The 16330-nt window shown below is 41.7% G+C and overlaps 1 protein-coding gene across 8 annotated transcripts in view; it reads right to left on the reverse strand.

Annotated features, from left to right (window-relative positions):
• RAPGEF1 (Rap guanine nucleotide exchange factor 1) overlaps nt 1-16330 on the reverse strand; it is a 152217-nt gene that overhangs the window by 62882 nt on the left and 73005 nt on the right. For all 8 annotated transcript variants that reach the window (XM_039911776.1, XM_029061994.2, XM_029061993.2 and 5 more), the window contains 2 exons: nt 6485-6663; nt 3209-3365 (listed from right to left, as the gene is read on the reverse strand). In XM_039911776.1, the coding sequence (XP_039767710.1) occupies nt 3209-3365; nt 6485-6663 (336 nt within the window). The remainder of the gene's footprint in view (nt 1-3208; nt 3366-6484; nt 6664-16330) is intronic.

Below are 16330 nucleotides of genomic sequence, written 5' to 3' on the forward strand. Positions count from 1 at the left end.
TTTTATCTATGGAACATTTCAACAGAGTAAGCTTCACATGAACCTGACCAGGAGCAAGTAGAGAATTATGTACTAAAAATGTAGAAGTGAAGTGAGTGTGATTGGTAACAACATGAAACTTGCTCCTGGTATTTTGACTTCTAAATACAAATCATCACTTTGCGTTACAGAAACAGACTAGACTGTAAACTCGTGTGGACAGGGAACAGGTCTACCAACTTTGTTATATTGCACTCTCCCAATCACTTAGAACAGTGCTCTGCACACAGTAAGCACTCAATAAATAGGACTGATTGAAAACAAGGCAGCCATGGCTGATCTCTGAAATTCTCACACTGCCAAACAAGAAAGAGGCAGAATCAACCCATGAGTTGTGAAAGCAGAGTCACAGATAAAGTGTAACACTTCCTTTCCTGCCGAGCAAACAGTTCGGAAATCACATTCTGTGTACGCTTTGCCTGGCAGAAAGAGTAAAAACAAGGTAGGGAGGGTGGATGTGGTGCTGCTGATTATGCCTTTGGAGAACATAGCTACCTAGGAAGGGAAAGAAGGCTAGTGAAACTAAATCTGAAAAACTCTTTTGAAAACATGGGATACAATGAAACTAAAGATTATCTAGGGTAGAATAGGAAATGAAGGTGTGACACAGTAAAAGCTAAGAGTAAAAGAGTAAGGAGTAAAAGAGTAAGGCAAATAAGAGTAAGGCAAAGAGTAAAAATAAGGCAAATAGATAGATTTGGGATCAGTACTTCTACAGCTAAATGCCTTATTGCACTTTCAAATTTAAAAATTCCTTTCTGTTGGTTGTGGAATATTATTCTATAATGGAAATGTCTCTACAATCACTCAGTGGAACACTTTCATGAAAAGAGAACCCACTGAAATTTTAATGAAAAAGGCACAAAATGAATTACATTAGAAAACAATTATTTTTCCATGTCTTCTTTGAGAGGGACCACTCTCTGCATTTGATCAGCCACATTACTCATTCAGGAAAAAAAGACTTTCAAAAATACTGGTGACTCTTGCATCTAACAACTGAATGAACTTCATCAATGGTGGTGAGTCACTTCGAAATAATGTGCCAGCATTCTCCTCCAACTGCGATGACTAAAAAACCCTTGCCGACGTTATTTATTTCTGTTATGTGTTGCTGGGCCCTCCCATTTGGGCTAAATTCACTTACAGTATAGGATATCTTCTTTTAAGGTGCCCCAAATTTAAGAAAGTCAGCTGGGGAAACTATGACCTCATTGGGCTATGAACTTCTCATTTGGAGATTTGGTTTATTTTTAAGCAGGAACAAGTCTTTTTGTAAACTCCTTCATTTATTCATTCATTTATTCAATCATATTTATTGAGCGCTTACTGTGTGTAGAGCATGGTATTCAGCGCTTGGGAGAATACAACAATAAACAGTCACATTCCCAGCCCACATAGAACTTACAGTCTAGAGGTGGAGAGACAGGTTCAATACAAATAAATAAAATTACAGATATGTATGGAAATGCTGTGGGGCTGGGGGTGGGGAAGAGTAAAGGGAGCAGGTCAGGGCGATGAGGGGTGATGAGGAAAAATGGGGCTTAGTCTGGGAAGGCCTCTTGGAAGAGATGTGCCTGTGGGCAGGGAACGGGGCTACCAACTCAACTGTACTACACTTTCCCAAGCGCTTAGTAGAGTGCTCTGCACATAGTAAGCACTCAATAAATATCTCTGATTGATTATTATTATAACAATAATGGTATTTGCTAAACATTTACTAAGTACAAGGCACTGTACTGAGTGCTGGGGTGAATACAAGCAAATCGGGTTGGACACAGTCCCTGTTGCATGGAGACCTCATCGTCTCAATCCCCATTTTACAGATGAGGTAACTGAGGCACAGAGAAGTGAAGTGACTTACCTAAGGTCATGCAGCAGACAAGTGGTGGAGCTGGGATTAGAACCAATGACCCTTTGACTCACAGGCCCACGCGCTATCCACTATGCTATGCTGCTTCCTGCCCCTTAAAGCTAAATTATTTCATTTCCTGAAGTCTTAGCAGCACCAGGACGGTGAGTGAATAGGTAAAAGGACTGCTTGGCTATCAGAAGAACATCTGGAGAGGGAATCGCACAACTGCATCTGACAAGTTGACAATGGAGATGTGGGAATTTAAAAAGGGGAGCAAACTCATACCGGCAGATAGTGAAATGCAAGACTTCTGTCAGGGAATTCCACTCACGGGCATTATTAGCAGCTTCTATAGTCAAAACTCAAGAGTTTACAGTTGGAGAAGGAAGGCAGAAGGAATTGTGTGCTCTGATTCATCTTTTGGAGTCCTGAGGAGGGGGGCTGCTTTACTGTGGTGAGTGACTACTATTATTTGCTCAAAAACAATACCCCGGATATACTTTCTAGAAAATGAAAAGGTACAATGGACTTGTTAGTTATTTCTCCGAGCATTTACCCCAGGCATTTCCATAAAGCTGTCCATTCATTTATTCCGTCATATTTATTGAACGTTTACTGTGTGCAAAGTACTGTCTAAACCCTTGGGAGAGTACAATAGAACAATGAACAGACACATTCCCTGCCCACAATGAGCTTATAGTCCACAGAGGGATACAGACATTAATATAATGAATAAATAAGTTACAGATATGTACATAAGTGCTGAGCTGCTGAAAGGGGAGATGAATAAAGGGAGCAAGACAGTTGACACAAAAGGGAGTGGGAGAAAAGGAAAAGACGGCAAAGGGAAAGGCCTCTTTGAGGAGATAATGCCTTCAAAATGATTTTGCATACAGACTCAGCCCTGCAATCCAGAGACTCAATATGAAACATCACTGAAAACTTAATACAATGCTCAAAAAAGGTTGATTGTTTCTGGCAGCTTGCCACCCTGCCAGGGTGAGTGCTTTAAAAGCACATATCCTTATGATCAATCAAGGGTATTTATTGAGTGCTTATTGCGTGCACAGCCCTGTATTAAGCACTTGAGAGAGTACGAGAGAGTAAATAGAGACTCTCCCTGCCTTAGGTAACCATCTGGGTTACTCTTAAGTAAGGCAGATAGGAGACAGGAAAACTCATTCAGGCCAGAATAGACTGGAGAGATTAGAATGTATTCAGTTCAGGAATAAGACCTTCAAGTTTTGCATGCACATGTTTTCTATTTACAAGTAAATACTGCCCTTTCTACAACATGGACATTTGGAACTGTACCTTCACTCCATCAAGCACAGCCTTTATGACGCCTGTGACAGTTGTCACCATCTCTTTATCTTCTAAGTTCACACCTTCTAACATCACTTGATCAGACCAGCGAATCAGATTGGCCAGACTCTGGTATACACGGCTGTAGCAGGAAGAGATTGCAGAGCTGGAGAGGACAAAAATATTTTAAGACTCTGAAATGAAGAGCCTGATTTAAGACATTTTTCCTTCACCATCTTTTTTCCCTTGCCTTGATGCCAAATTTCAATTAAATTCTTTATAAAACACCTATTTTCTTAACAAGTTGGTGTCACTTTTTGTTCTAAAATAGTACACTGTTGCTTTATAACTTGACTCATGCCTGTGGCAGGGATGTGGGTTTTTGCAGGCAGTTTCTTTGAAAGGAACTATTACAACCCTTTTCTGATACAGTAATTCATTAGAAATCCCTCTGAAATAGGTTTCAAGCCAAAGCCAAAGACATGGACTCTCAGATGCTAGTGACTTTCTGAATCATGATCTCAGAGGTAAAGCACCAGCTAAAATTATTCTGAGAATAAAAACTTGACTTTCTGAAGTTTAAGGTCCTAAAATGGGATGTAATTTACACTAATAAAAATTGGGTTTGGTTATTTTGAGTTGTTTTAAATTCAGTGCAATGCAGTAACAGCCAAAAAATATAGCTACTTTTCATACTGTTCAAACTTTTTATTCTGTTGTGGCTTAAAAAGTAATTGTCTTCATTCCATGCAAACAATGTTTGTTTAAAAAGTTGCTAATATTAAAGCACTGAGGTCAGAACCCATTCCCTTTTTCAAGGAAAAACATTGAACCTTGGGACTAAGAACTTCCAGGGAAATGGAATGACCTCTAATAGACTTACATTGCTTATTTAATAAATTATCTGTTCTGGCACCTTTGTGGTATTATTCTGACTAGAAAAAGTCAGCTTGTTTCTCCAAAATCAACCATCTACTTTCCTGATACTGAAAGGAGTGGACACTTGATTTTCAATTCTTCCAACTTGCACCAGACTTCCTTGACTAATGCCTCTATTTACCTAAAGAGGAATCCACCTCTCTCCTTATTTTGGCCTTGCTCCATTCTTTTTTTTTAAAAAAAAAAACAACAACAAAAACAAGGCATTTAAGCATTTACTATGTGACGTGCACTGTACTAAGCTAATCAAGCTGGACATAGTCCATGTCTCACATGGGGTTCGCAGTCTTAACCCCCATTTTACAGATGAGCAAACTGAGGCACAGAGAGGTTAGGTGACCTGCCCAAGGTCACAATGCAAACAAATGGTAGAACTAGAATTAAAACCCAGGGCATTCTGAATCCCAGGCCCATGCTTGGTCCACTAAGCCATGCTGCTTCCTCCAGAGCACCCATTTCTTTCCACTAATCTTCCAAAGAGGCAATAATTGAAGAGACCACTTTATACAATTAATTTATAAAATACAATTTCATCCCTCTGATACTAACACTTTCCTGAAAATATATAAAGGGATTCAGCATCAACTGAGCAGTACAGACAACTGAATTAATGAAATGCAGTTTTCATATTCTGTTGGCTCGAAATGAATGACCTTTCGAGTGCTAATTCATGCAAGGAATGCAAAGGGGCAGGTAGTACAGAAAATTCTACACAATAAATTAGCCATATCCCTATTTTTGAAATACAAAAAAAGTTTTCATTTATGCATGCAGTATGCCTGCCCTAACATGCTTCTGTCTACAAACATTAGTGATGATTCTCAGCGGAGGATAATTAATTAGCTCTGCTTTTCCCCAAGCTACCATGCCACTTACCTTTGGAGAAAATAAGAGAATTAGTTAAGACTTAGCTTAGAAACTGCCATTTGAGGAAATATTTTGTAAGGGTATCACTCAAAGGCAGAGAGATAAAGCATGGCTTATCTTGGTAAAGTCAGATCACGAGACGTCCACTCCCACACACCTCATTACCTCATTACAGATTGAGCCACAGGGATGATTTACCAAATAATTGCTGTCATTTTTTTTGTCTTAAAGGTGATTACGCAAATAAAAAATCAACTCTAGCATAACACATAAGAAAGACATTTTAAAACCCATTGAATGCCGGCAAATAGGGCATAGATGCTAGGAAAGCACTAGCTTTTGAATTTGGGAATCAGATGAACGCATGAATTTCAACTACTACCGCCACTCAAAGATTGGCCTGAGGGTTTTTTCCACATCGTATTTTTTACTTTTCCCATTTGCTCCTCTGTGAGGGAACGTCTATAAATAGAGCATATATTCCAAGTCAGCCCTGGTCCTTAAATTCATTAAGCATATTACTTTATCCAATCCCTATAAAGAGGGGCTTAATTGCAGTTTGCTTAAAATAAAGTAAGTCAGAAATGGATTTGGCTACCACAAAGGGAAAACGTACAAACAGGCATCTTCTTTATTCTGTCAATACAAAACAAATACACTGGGCCTCAAAATGGTTTAAATGAGCTTTCAGTCCATGGTCTGGTCAAATGACAAAATGGACTCCCTGAAAATCTGGTAGGAAGCCCAGATGGTTGGGAGTTTCTTGGGTAGTATGAGAGATGACTGCTTTAATTTCCCTGATGAAATAAATTCTCTTTCCTGCCAACTTCTAGAAGCAGCTCATAAATACTTAGGTCTCAGGGGATCTTCACACACTTAGCCATCTTGAGAAATCAAAATTTAGATGCATTTATCCTCAACAGGTATTGAGAAGGGAAAACATAAAAGCCATTAGGGAATATGACAGCAGTTCAAGACATCTCCTGGTGTATTTTAATCTAGGTAATTTCTTTCACTTTTACAATATTTAATAGTGGGGTGGTGGTTTCAGGCCAAACTGTGGCCTCAGCCCTCAAGGGAAACATATATTACAGTACAACAATTAAGAGTGTCAGATGGACAGGTTTTCTAGGGTGTTTGGGCTCAGACATGATGGTGAGCAAGTGTCAGAGCAATTCTTAGTATTGGTGAAAACTGAGGACCTCAATACCTTCTGCATCCTAAAGATGATGTACTTGATTGAGGCCCAGATTTACCCTGGCCTGTATCCCCAGAGCAGCACTGGTGCCCTGACTTTAGGGGTCCTTTTAATCTCTCTTGATCTCTCTACTTGTTACAGGAATCTCATTCAGTGTTCAATTGACTTCAACCACTCCTCTTCTGTCAAAAGTTCCATACAGTTCCTCTGAGCTTTGAGTTTGAAGAGAAGCAAATGAAAGGCCTGCAATTGTTCTTACCCACAACCCTCAAAAAACTCACCTTTGTTGAATCCGAGGGTCAGACTGCACTAGGGGTAGAATAGCCTCTAGCACCTTGCTGGCAGAGCCAGGAAGCATCTCCAACACCTTCTTGTCAATTGCCATTTTGTCCACAATTGTCTTAAAGTAGCGCAATGCACTGACGACTTCCTTCTCCTTCTCTTCCAGCCAGCTTAGATTCTGAAAGAAAAGTTGACGGAAATGGAGGGAAGGGAGAGATGAACAGAAATCGTGTAAATTAGTTAAATTGAAGAGAGGGGAACAAATTTTCAATCACACATATCCAATGTAAATTACGTTCCAATTCTTAGGACTGTAAACAGGATAAAGGTGTTAAGGACAAAGGAGGAAAGGAGGAAAAGAAAGAGCAAAGGAAAGAGAATGGGAGGAGAGAGAGAATGAAAGAAAGAGCAGAGGGGAGAAGAAGAGGAGAAATACAGTAAGAGTGCTCCATTCCAAATAGAGTGGATGGTTAAGCACACCTGACTTCATCCCTGAACCGGTCCTGTGTTCTTAAATCACAGGACAAGGCCTTAGGCAAATCACTTACCCACTCTCTCTCATTTCTACACCAATCATTCAGAAACCCCACCATTAATCTCAAGGGAATGAGTACTAATGTACTAGTGGTTAGAAATACCTCTGATAAAACAATAAAGACCTAAGATGTACTTTTATCTTGCCTGCTATACCCATTTTTTTTCTTTCAGGATTTGAGGGATTAATCAGTATTTTTTTGCTAATTTCTCTTTTTTTAAAATGCTTGCATGATTTCCCACTAGATTCAAAACGTTATTTCAAAATGATTCGGTCACCACTCAACTAACCAATATTCTGCATCCCTAAGGACTGCAGGTCTGCTAGAGAAGCAGAGTGGCTTAGTGGAAAGAGCAGGGGCCTGGGAGTCAGGAGGTCCTGGGTTCTAATCCCGTTCTTCCACTTGTCTGCTGTGTGACCTTGGGCAAGTCACTTAAGTTCTCTTTGCCTCAGTAACCTCATCTGTAAAATGAGGATTAAGACTCATGTGGGTCAGAGACTGTCTCCAACCTGATTTGCTTGCATTGACCCCAGAGCCTAGAACAGCGTCTGACACATAGTAAGTGCTTAACGGATACCACAACTACTATTATTTTTATTGGTAGGTGCAATCCCTTCCCAATTCAATTCAGTTGTATTTATTGAACACTTACTGTGTGCAGAGCACTGTACTAAGTGCTTGGGAGAATACAACAATAAACTGACATATTACCTGCCCAGAGACATCAATGCAAATAAATAAATTACAGATATGTTAATAAGTGTTGTGGGGCCAGAAGGGGGGAAGAACCAAGGAAGCAAGGCAGGGGAACCAAGGAAGCAAGGCAGGGTGACACCGAAGGGAGTGGGAGAAGAGGAAATGAGGAGATTAGTCTGGGAAGGCCTCTTGGAGGAGATGTGCCTTCAATAAGGATTTGAATGGGGGGAGAGTAAATGTCTGTTGGATTTGAGGAAGGAGGGCGTTCTAGGCCAGAGGCAGAACATGGACTAGGCGTCAGTGGTAAGATAGGCTAGATTGATACGCATAAGGACCTTACAGACCAGCTCTATGCCTTGACCAGCACTGCTAACATGTGCCCAAACATTCCTTCCAATATCAGATTGCATTCTAGCCAGATGTGTTGCTGGAAGAATGTTCCCTAATTCCTATTCTATCAAAAAACCTATAGTAAAAACATGTGTTATGGAAGAATTGAGTGCATATGAAATACACATTTGAAAGTGTAATTTGTCTATGATGGGGATGCTGCTGATAGTATTAAAAACTTTCTCTATAGAGAAAAATGATTAAGTTAACGCATTTTTCCTGATTAAACTATTTAACTTTCTAACTTGGGGAATTCTTAAAACCTTATGATGAAACAATGTTAAAAAGCAGGTTATTTTGTGGTTAAGAAAACTAGCTCACTGTCCTATAAAGGAAAAAGGCCAACTTAATAAACAATTTTAGCTGCAGAACCATCATCAACTGTGCTCATTTGTGAGCAAAAAAATTCTAAGGGGAACAGGAAACAAAGAACTGGTCACTCATATAACTCATAAAGGAAAATGACTTCTTAATGAAGTCCAGCAATTTGGTTTTACTTCCTAAACTTCTTGACACCCTTGATGATTACAAACACCTAAGCTAGTTTTAAATGTACACTGATAACCATGTGCTTGTGGCACAATCCTGTGGCATTTATAAAAACTAACAGAATGAAAATGGAAAAGCAGAAAGCAGGTAATTCATTCTTAAAAATGTGTTTTAAAGATAACCTGTGTAGTGGGCAGTCCTGGGGTTGAAAGGTCTATGATTGTCATAAAGCAATTCAGAACACAGGGAAAATTTACTGGTACGTCATAGATACTCATATCTGACCATCTTGAGGGACAAGCTGCCCAAGTCTCCTAGTTAAAGGAGCTGACAGCTAAGCAGAGTCAGGTTTCATCCATTATCTCTCCAGCAAATTCCACTTCAAGAATTAATGACCTCTGGGCATTATGCTTTCCCCTACTGCCTTCAGCTGTTAATCTGGAACTTTCTTGCAAAATGCAGCCAGCAGTCAGGACTGCTTAGGCTGAGACATTTACAAGAAGTTCAAGCCAGAAATGTGAACTCAATCCTTCGGCTTTACTTAAATTGCCACTCCAAATAACCTCACAGGACAGAAGGCAAACTAGCCTATCTCTCAAACTGACACGGGTTATTCATGGCTCCACAGTTAGAGGCAATGAACCTAACTCTCCAGAGGAAGTTTAATACAGTCTCTCAGACCAAGGAGACGGAGATCCTAGACAGTGGTTTAATATGACTGAATCATGATGGGGCTCATAAAGGGGAAAATTGGTACCCTAAAATCAATCAATCAATCAATCGCAGTAATTGAGGTCATACTGTGTTCAGAGTAATAATGTTGGTATTTGTTAAGCGCTTACTATGTGCAGAGCACTGTTCTAAGCGCTGGGGTAGATACAGGGTAATCAGGTTGTCCCACGTGAGGCTCACAGTTAATCCCCATTTTACAGGTGAGGTAACAGGCACAGAGAAGTTAAGTGACTTGCCCACAGTCACACAGCTGACAAGTGGCAGAGCCAGGAGTCGAACCCATGACCTCTGACTCTGAAGCCCAAGCTCTTTCCACTGAGCCACGCTGCTTCTCTGAATACTGTACTAAGCTCTTGGGAGAGCACAATATAACAAAGTTGGAAGATACTAAATGCCCAAATGAAGTACTGAAATCAGCCTAACATTTCTGCTGTACATTCCAAGTGCTTAGTACAGTGCTGCAAATAGTAAGCATTCAATAAATGCTATTGAATGAATGAATGCTGTGTTCTAATAATAATAATGTTGGTATTTGTTAAGCGCTTACTATGTGCCGAGCACTGTTCTAAGCGCTGGGGTAGACATAGGGGAATCAGGTTGTCCCACGTGGGGCTCACAGTCTTAATCCCCATTTTACAGATGAGGGAACTGAGGCCCAGAGAAGTTAAGTGACTTGCCCACAGTCACACAGCCAACAAGTGGCAGAGCTGGGATTCGAACTCATGAGCCCTGACTCCAAAACCTGTGCTCTTTCCACTGAGCTATGTTCTACAAATGAGAATGTTACTGCAGTCAGTTCTATATAGTGACTGCCCTCCCAAAGTGCTAAAAACTTCCTCTACTCCAGCAAAGAGATGAAATGAGGCTTCAAGTTTTAAATCTCCCATAATGCTGTCTTCGAATTAATATGTTCTGGAAAGAGATCAGCTCTGTCACAGGAGCAGGGGCAATTTATTCAGACCTGGAGATTTTTCTTTCAAATCTTGAAGGCAGACCTGCTACTACACTACTATAGAAGTCCCCCTTTAAATCTCTCAGCTAGTCAGTTAAGTTTTCCAAGCTAGCTATAATGAAACTTGAGAGTTTCATATATATATATATATATGTATATATATATATATATGAATATATAATGAAACTGTATATATTTTCATTACCCTATTTATTTTGTTAATGAATTGTACATCACCTTGATTCTATTTAGTTGCCATTGTTTTTACGAGATGTTCTTCCCCTTGACGCTGTTTAGTGCCATTGTTCTTGTCTGTCCGTCTCCCCCGATTAGACTGTAAGCCCGTCAAACGGCAGGGACCGTCTCTATCTGTTGCCGACTTGTTCATCCCAAGTGCTTAGTACAGTGCTCTGCACATAGTAAGCGCTCAATAAATACTATTGAATGAATGAATGAATGAGAGATCAAGTCTACTAATTCTACTATATTCTAAGTGTTTAGTACATTGTTCTGTACCAGCAGGCGCTCAATAAGTACTGCTGTGATTGACTGGGGAGGTCTAGGGAATGACCTAGAAAGATTTAGATAAAGGAAAAATGAAGAGACAGAAGAAGAGGTCTGTCTAGCCTCAGTTCTCTAAGAACTTTTCTATATTCCCTCATTTATCAAATCATTTAACTATTTGGAGTTCTAACTGCCATGTCTATGTCAAATAGTAGTAATAGCACTAGATATTTACTGAGTTAAATGCTTCTTCATAGAATTAAACTCTCATTTCTGAGTACAGATTGGACACACTTCAGATCATCTTCATGCTCAAGGCTCTTTTCCTCTGTGATCACCTAAGCTCTTAAGTGGCTTCTCTACCATTCCATCAGATCTTTGATCACTTTTCTGGCCCTCTCCCCACTTCATGTTCATTCATTCAATCATATTTACTGAGTGCTTACTGTTTGCAGAGCACTGTACTAAGTGCTTGGGAGAGTACCATACAACAATAAACAGAAACATTCCCTGCCCAAACGAGCTTACAGTCTAGAGATGGGGAGACAGACATTAATATAAACAAATTACAGATATGTGCATAAGTGCTGTGAGGATGGGAGGAGGGGGTGAACAGAGGGAGCAAGTCAGGGTGTTGCAGAAGAGAGTGGGAGAAGAGGAATGGGGGTGCTTAGTCAGGAAAGGTCTCTTGGAGGAGATGTGCCTTCAATAAGGCTTTGAAGGCAAGGAGAGTAATTGTCTGTCGGATTTGAGGAGGGAGGACATTCCAGGCCAGAGGAAGGAGATGGGAAAGGTGCCAGCAGAGAGATAGAGGAGATCGTGGCACAGTGAGAAGGTTAGCATTAGAGGAGTGAAGTGTGCAGGCTGGGTTGTAGTAGGAGAACAGCGAGGTGAGGTAGGAGGGGGCAAGGTGACTGAGTGCTTTAAAGAGACAGAAATTTAGCAGCTCCAGAGTCCCCCAGAGGGTTGACTGCCTCTTCTGCTTCTCCCTCTCCATGCTGCCTCCTGCACTTCCCATCAACTGTGGGCTTCTTTCAGCCAGCCTCTGGAATGGGATTGTAGGCTAGTTCTCAATGATCTCAATGCTTTCACGAGATACCTGGGTCAGCCATAAGTGGTGGCAGAAAGAAGAGTGCAGGGAATTGGAGTCATTTGCCTACAGGGAAGTGATTTCTTTGAATTCAGGCCACTGTCTCTCCCCCTAAGCCTAACCTGCTGAGGTGTAGAAGAATCACCCCACAAGCATATGGAGCACCAGCCAACCATCCACACTCCTCCCCTGGCCCAAATAAAATGAAGGACAGAATAGCAAGAATAAGCCAGTTGGAAGAAATTCACATTCGGATGATTCTGTGCCAAATACCCAGTTTGTAGACATTGGAAATATGTGAAGATATTCTTTGGTCCTTGGTGGAGCTTGTTCATGGCCTGAGGAAGACTACTGCTAGAACATGTGCCGTGACCTTCATCCATTGAGGGAGGTACCACTCTTTTGATGAAAAGGGGCCCACGTCCTATATTTCTAATAAAACTGACAATATTTCAGTGGAATCCAGACAGTCGGTACACATATGTAATTAAATCCTTTAATGCCTGACTGTATTAACTTTTCATATCTCTAGACTGTAAGCTTGTCTCTAGACTATAAGCTCATTATGGGCAAGGAACATTTCTGCTAAATCTGTTGTATTGTAGTAATAATAATAATAATGTTGGTATTTGTTAAGCGCTTACTATGTGCAGAGCACTGTTCTAAGCGCTGCGGGAGATACAGGGTAATTAGGTTGTCCCACATGAGGCTCACAGTCTTAATCTCCATTTTAAGATGAGGTAACTGAGGCACAGAGAAGTGAAGTGACTTGCCCACAGTCACACAACTGACAAGTGGCGGAGCTGGTATTCGAACCCATGACCTCTGACTCCCAAGCCCGGGCTCTTTCCACTGAGCTATACTCTCCCAAGGATTTAGTACAGTGCTCTGCACATTAATAATAATAATGTTGGTATTTGTTAAGCGCTTACTATGTGCCAAGCACTGTTCTAAGCGCTGGGGTAGACACAGGGGAATCAGGTTGTCCCACGTGGGGTTCACAGTCTTAATCTCCATTTTTTTTTACAGATGAGGGAACTGAGGCACAGAGAAGTTAAGTGACTTGCCCACAGTCACACAGCCGACAAGTGGCAGAGCTGGGATTCGAACTCATGAGCCCTGACTCCAAAGCCCGTGCTCTTTCCACTGAGCCACGCTGCTTCTCCGTTGTAAGCACTCACTAAGTATGATTGATTGATATCTTGGACTCTCCCTGGACTTAATATTAACCTTTCCATTACGACATTTCTAGACAAACTTTAGGAAAAATAAGTGGAACAGACCAAATATTCCATTTTATTACTCAGGCATGTTCTACTCTCTGTACCCCAGTGCTTAGAACAGTGTTCCAATGCTTAGAACAGTGATTGGCACCTAGTAAGCGCCAATACCATCATTATTATTTCAGATTACCTTCAAAAAAAAGGAATATTTCCCTCAGTAGGCTTGTGTTCTCTTACAGTGTCCAGTTTCCTCTTCAAAACAGGAGGGAAAGTTTAGGTTAGAATAAAAGTTTGTTTATATAGGACTTTCTGAAATAGGAGTGAGCTTTACTGGTTTATTAACTGTTTTCATTGGGTACTTTACTAGTCAACAACAAAAGTAAAAACAGGCGCTCAAATAATTCAATGCCAAATCTCCGACGTAATGCAGCAATATCTTCCTGCTGTACCAGAGTTGACTGCTTTTCTGCCTTTCTGAATCTCCTCTTGAATAATTGTTCACAGTCAAAACTCGGATAGCACTGAAGTATTCTTTATACATAAGGATTCATTTAGTTGTTTTTCTGAACCACTAAGTATTTTTATTATGATTTTGCATCAATATAGGGATTAGATATTTTAACCTACAAGGGACCTTCCCAGACTAAGTCTTTATTTCCCCTATCCATTTTCTCCTCTGTGTTGACTTGGCTGGGTACCCCTTTAGCACTTTGATACTCACCTCAGTCCCACAATACGTAAATATTCTTATATTCTACTATTTCCCTATCCCTAGACTATTTTAATATGTTTTCCCCTGCAGACAGTAAGTTTCTTGTGGGCAGGGATCGCGACTACCAACTCCATTGGATTGTATATTCCCAAGTGCTTTGCACACAGTAAATGCTCAATAAATACCATTGAGGGATTGATTGATCATTGCTGCTACACACTATTATTATTATTACTCCTACACTACTGAGAAGCAGCATGGCGTAGTGCATAGAACATGGTCCTGGGACACAAAAGGACATGGGTTCTACTCCCAGCAATGCCACTTGTCTGCTGTGTGGCCTTTGGCAAGTCATTTAACTTCTCTATACCTCAGTTACCTCATCTGTAAAATGGGTGTGAGCCCATGTGGGACAGGGACTGTATCCAACCTGATTGGCTGGTATTCACCCCAGCGGCTTAGTAGGGTGCCTGGCAAATAGTAAGCGCTTAACAAATACCATGATTATTAACGATTATCATTACTATATGTTTCCCCTGTACTCAACCCACACCACAAAGAAAGTCTGTTGAATGAAAGTGATCCACTATTTTGCTGTTTCCCTGAAGGTGGGGCCTGGTAAACTCTATGGCAGGTCTCTATGGCAGGTCTCTATGGCAGGGTAGGAGAGGAATAGGTGACATAAGCAGCCTCTCTGGCCACCCTGCCCCCGGGGGTGGCTGGGGGGAGGGAGTTGGACAATGGTATGGACTGGGGTTGAGGCAGAAGGGGTTAAACTGGGAGAGTAGGGAAAAAGGTTCTTGTATGAGTTGATGCCTCATCATGGCAGGACTGTTTGCAAACGCTGATGAAGCTTAGAGCTATGCCATAAAGGGTTACCCAAAATGGTAAGGTCTAAGCCAAAGCATCAGACAAAGTCGATTCACCTGTGCTGGGCAGCAGGGTCATGGGAACGAGTCAAAGGCAGATGATCAAGTGATCAAAACATTAAAAAAAGACAAAGGCAGAGATTCAAGTTTCTCATGCATGGAAGAAGGCAACATTAAACCACTTCCATATCTTTACCAAGAAAACTCCATGGATAAACACACCAGAACGACTTTATGCTAGATGACGGGACGTTCTTCTGAAGAAGGTAGCCCATGGAGTTGCTATGGGTCGGAAATGACTCGATGGCATTTGAAGAAGAAAGGGTGAAAGGAGCAAAACAGGAATGACAGCTATCAAGTACTGCAGCACAGCTTACCTCACCTCACCTGAGTACCGTAAAACAGAATTAGCAGGCATGTTCCCTGCACATAACGAGCTTACAGTCTAGAGAGGGAGGCAGACATTAAGATGAAATTGAAGTGAAATACTAATATGTTTACTGTTCGACTATTTTACCACGTTTTGACCAAGTGTGCTTTCTTGATTACATCTTCACAATTTCCCTTTCTCACAGTGCTTCTCTAAGGGTGTGAATCTCCCTTCTGTTGATCAGAACTTTTGAAAAGGAGAAAAACGTTGCTGTGGAGAGATGCTCCACACCCACTTTCCCAGGGAACAGGTTCATTCATTCATTCAATAGTATTTATTGAGCGCTTACTATGTGCAGAGCACTGTACTAAGCGCTTGGGATGAACAAGTCGGCAACAGATAGAGACAGTCCCTGCCGTTTGACGGGCTTACAGTCTAATCGGGGGAGACGGACAGACAAGAACAATGGCACTAAACAGCGTCAAGGGGAAGAACATCTCGTAAAAACAATGGCAACTAAATAGAATCAAGGCGATGTACAATTCATTAACAAAATAAATAGGGTAATGAAAATATATACAGTTGAGCGGACGAGTACAGTGCTGTGGGGATGGGAAGGGAGAGGTGGAGGAGCAGAGGGAAAAGGGGAAAATGAGGCTTTAGCTGCGGAGAGGTAAAGGGGGGATGGCAGAGGGAGTAGAGGGGGAAGAGGAGCTCAGTCTGGGAACGCCTCTTGGAGGAGGTGATTTTTAAGTAAGGTTTTGAAGAGGGAAAGAGAATCAGTTTGGCGGAGGTGAGGAGGGAGGGCGTTCCAGGACCGCGGGAGGACGTGACCCAGGGGTCGACGGCGGGATAGGCGAGACCGAGGGACGGCGAGGAGGTGGGCGGCAGAGGAGCGGAGCGTGCGGGGTGGGCGGTAGAAAGAGAGAAGGGAGGAGAGGTAGGAAGGGGCAAGGTGATGGAGAGCCTTGAAGCCTAGAGTGAGGAGTTTTTGTTTGGAGCGGAGGTCGATAGGCAACCACTGGAGTTGTTTAAGAAGGGGAGTGACATGCCCAGATCGTTTCTGCAGGAAGATGAGCCGGGCAGCGGAGTGAGGAATAGACCGGAGCGGGGCGAGAGAGGAGGAAGGGAGGTCAGAGAGAAGGCTGACACAGTAGTCTAGCCGGGATATGAGAGCCCGTAATAGTAAGGTAGCCGTTTGGGTGGAGAGGAAAGGGCGGATCTTGGCGATATTGTAGAGGTGAAACCGGCAGGTCTTGGTAACGGATAGGATGTGTGGGGT

This window comes from Ornithorhynchus anatinus, chromosome 4, assembly GCF_004115215.2.
Source record: "Ornithorhynchus anatinus isolate Pmale09 chromosome 4, mOrnAna1.pri.v4, whole genome shotgun sequence".
Taxonomy (NCBI): Eukaryota; Metazoa; Chordata; class Mammalia; order Monotremata; family Ornithorhynchidae; genus Ornithorhynchus; species Ornithorhynchus anatinus.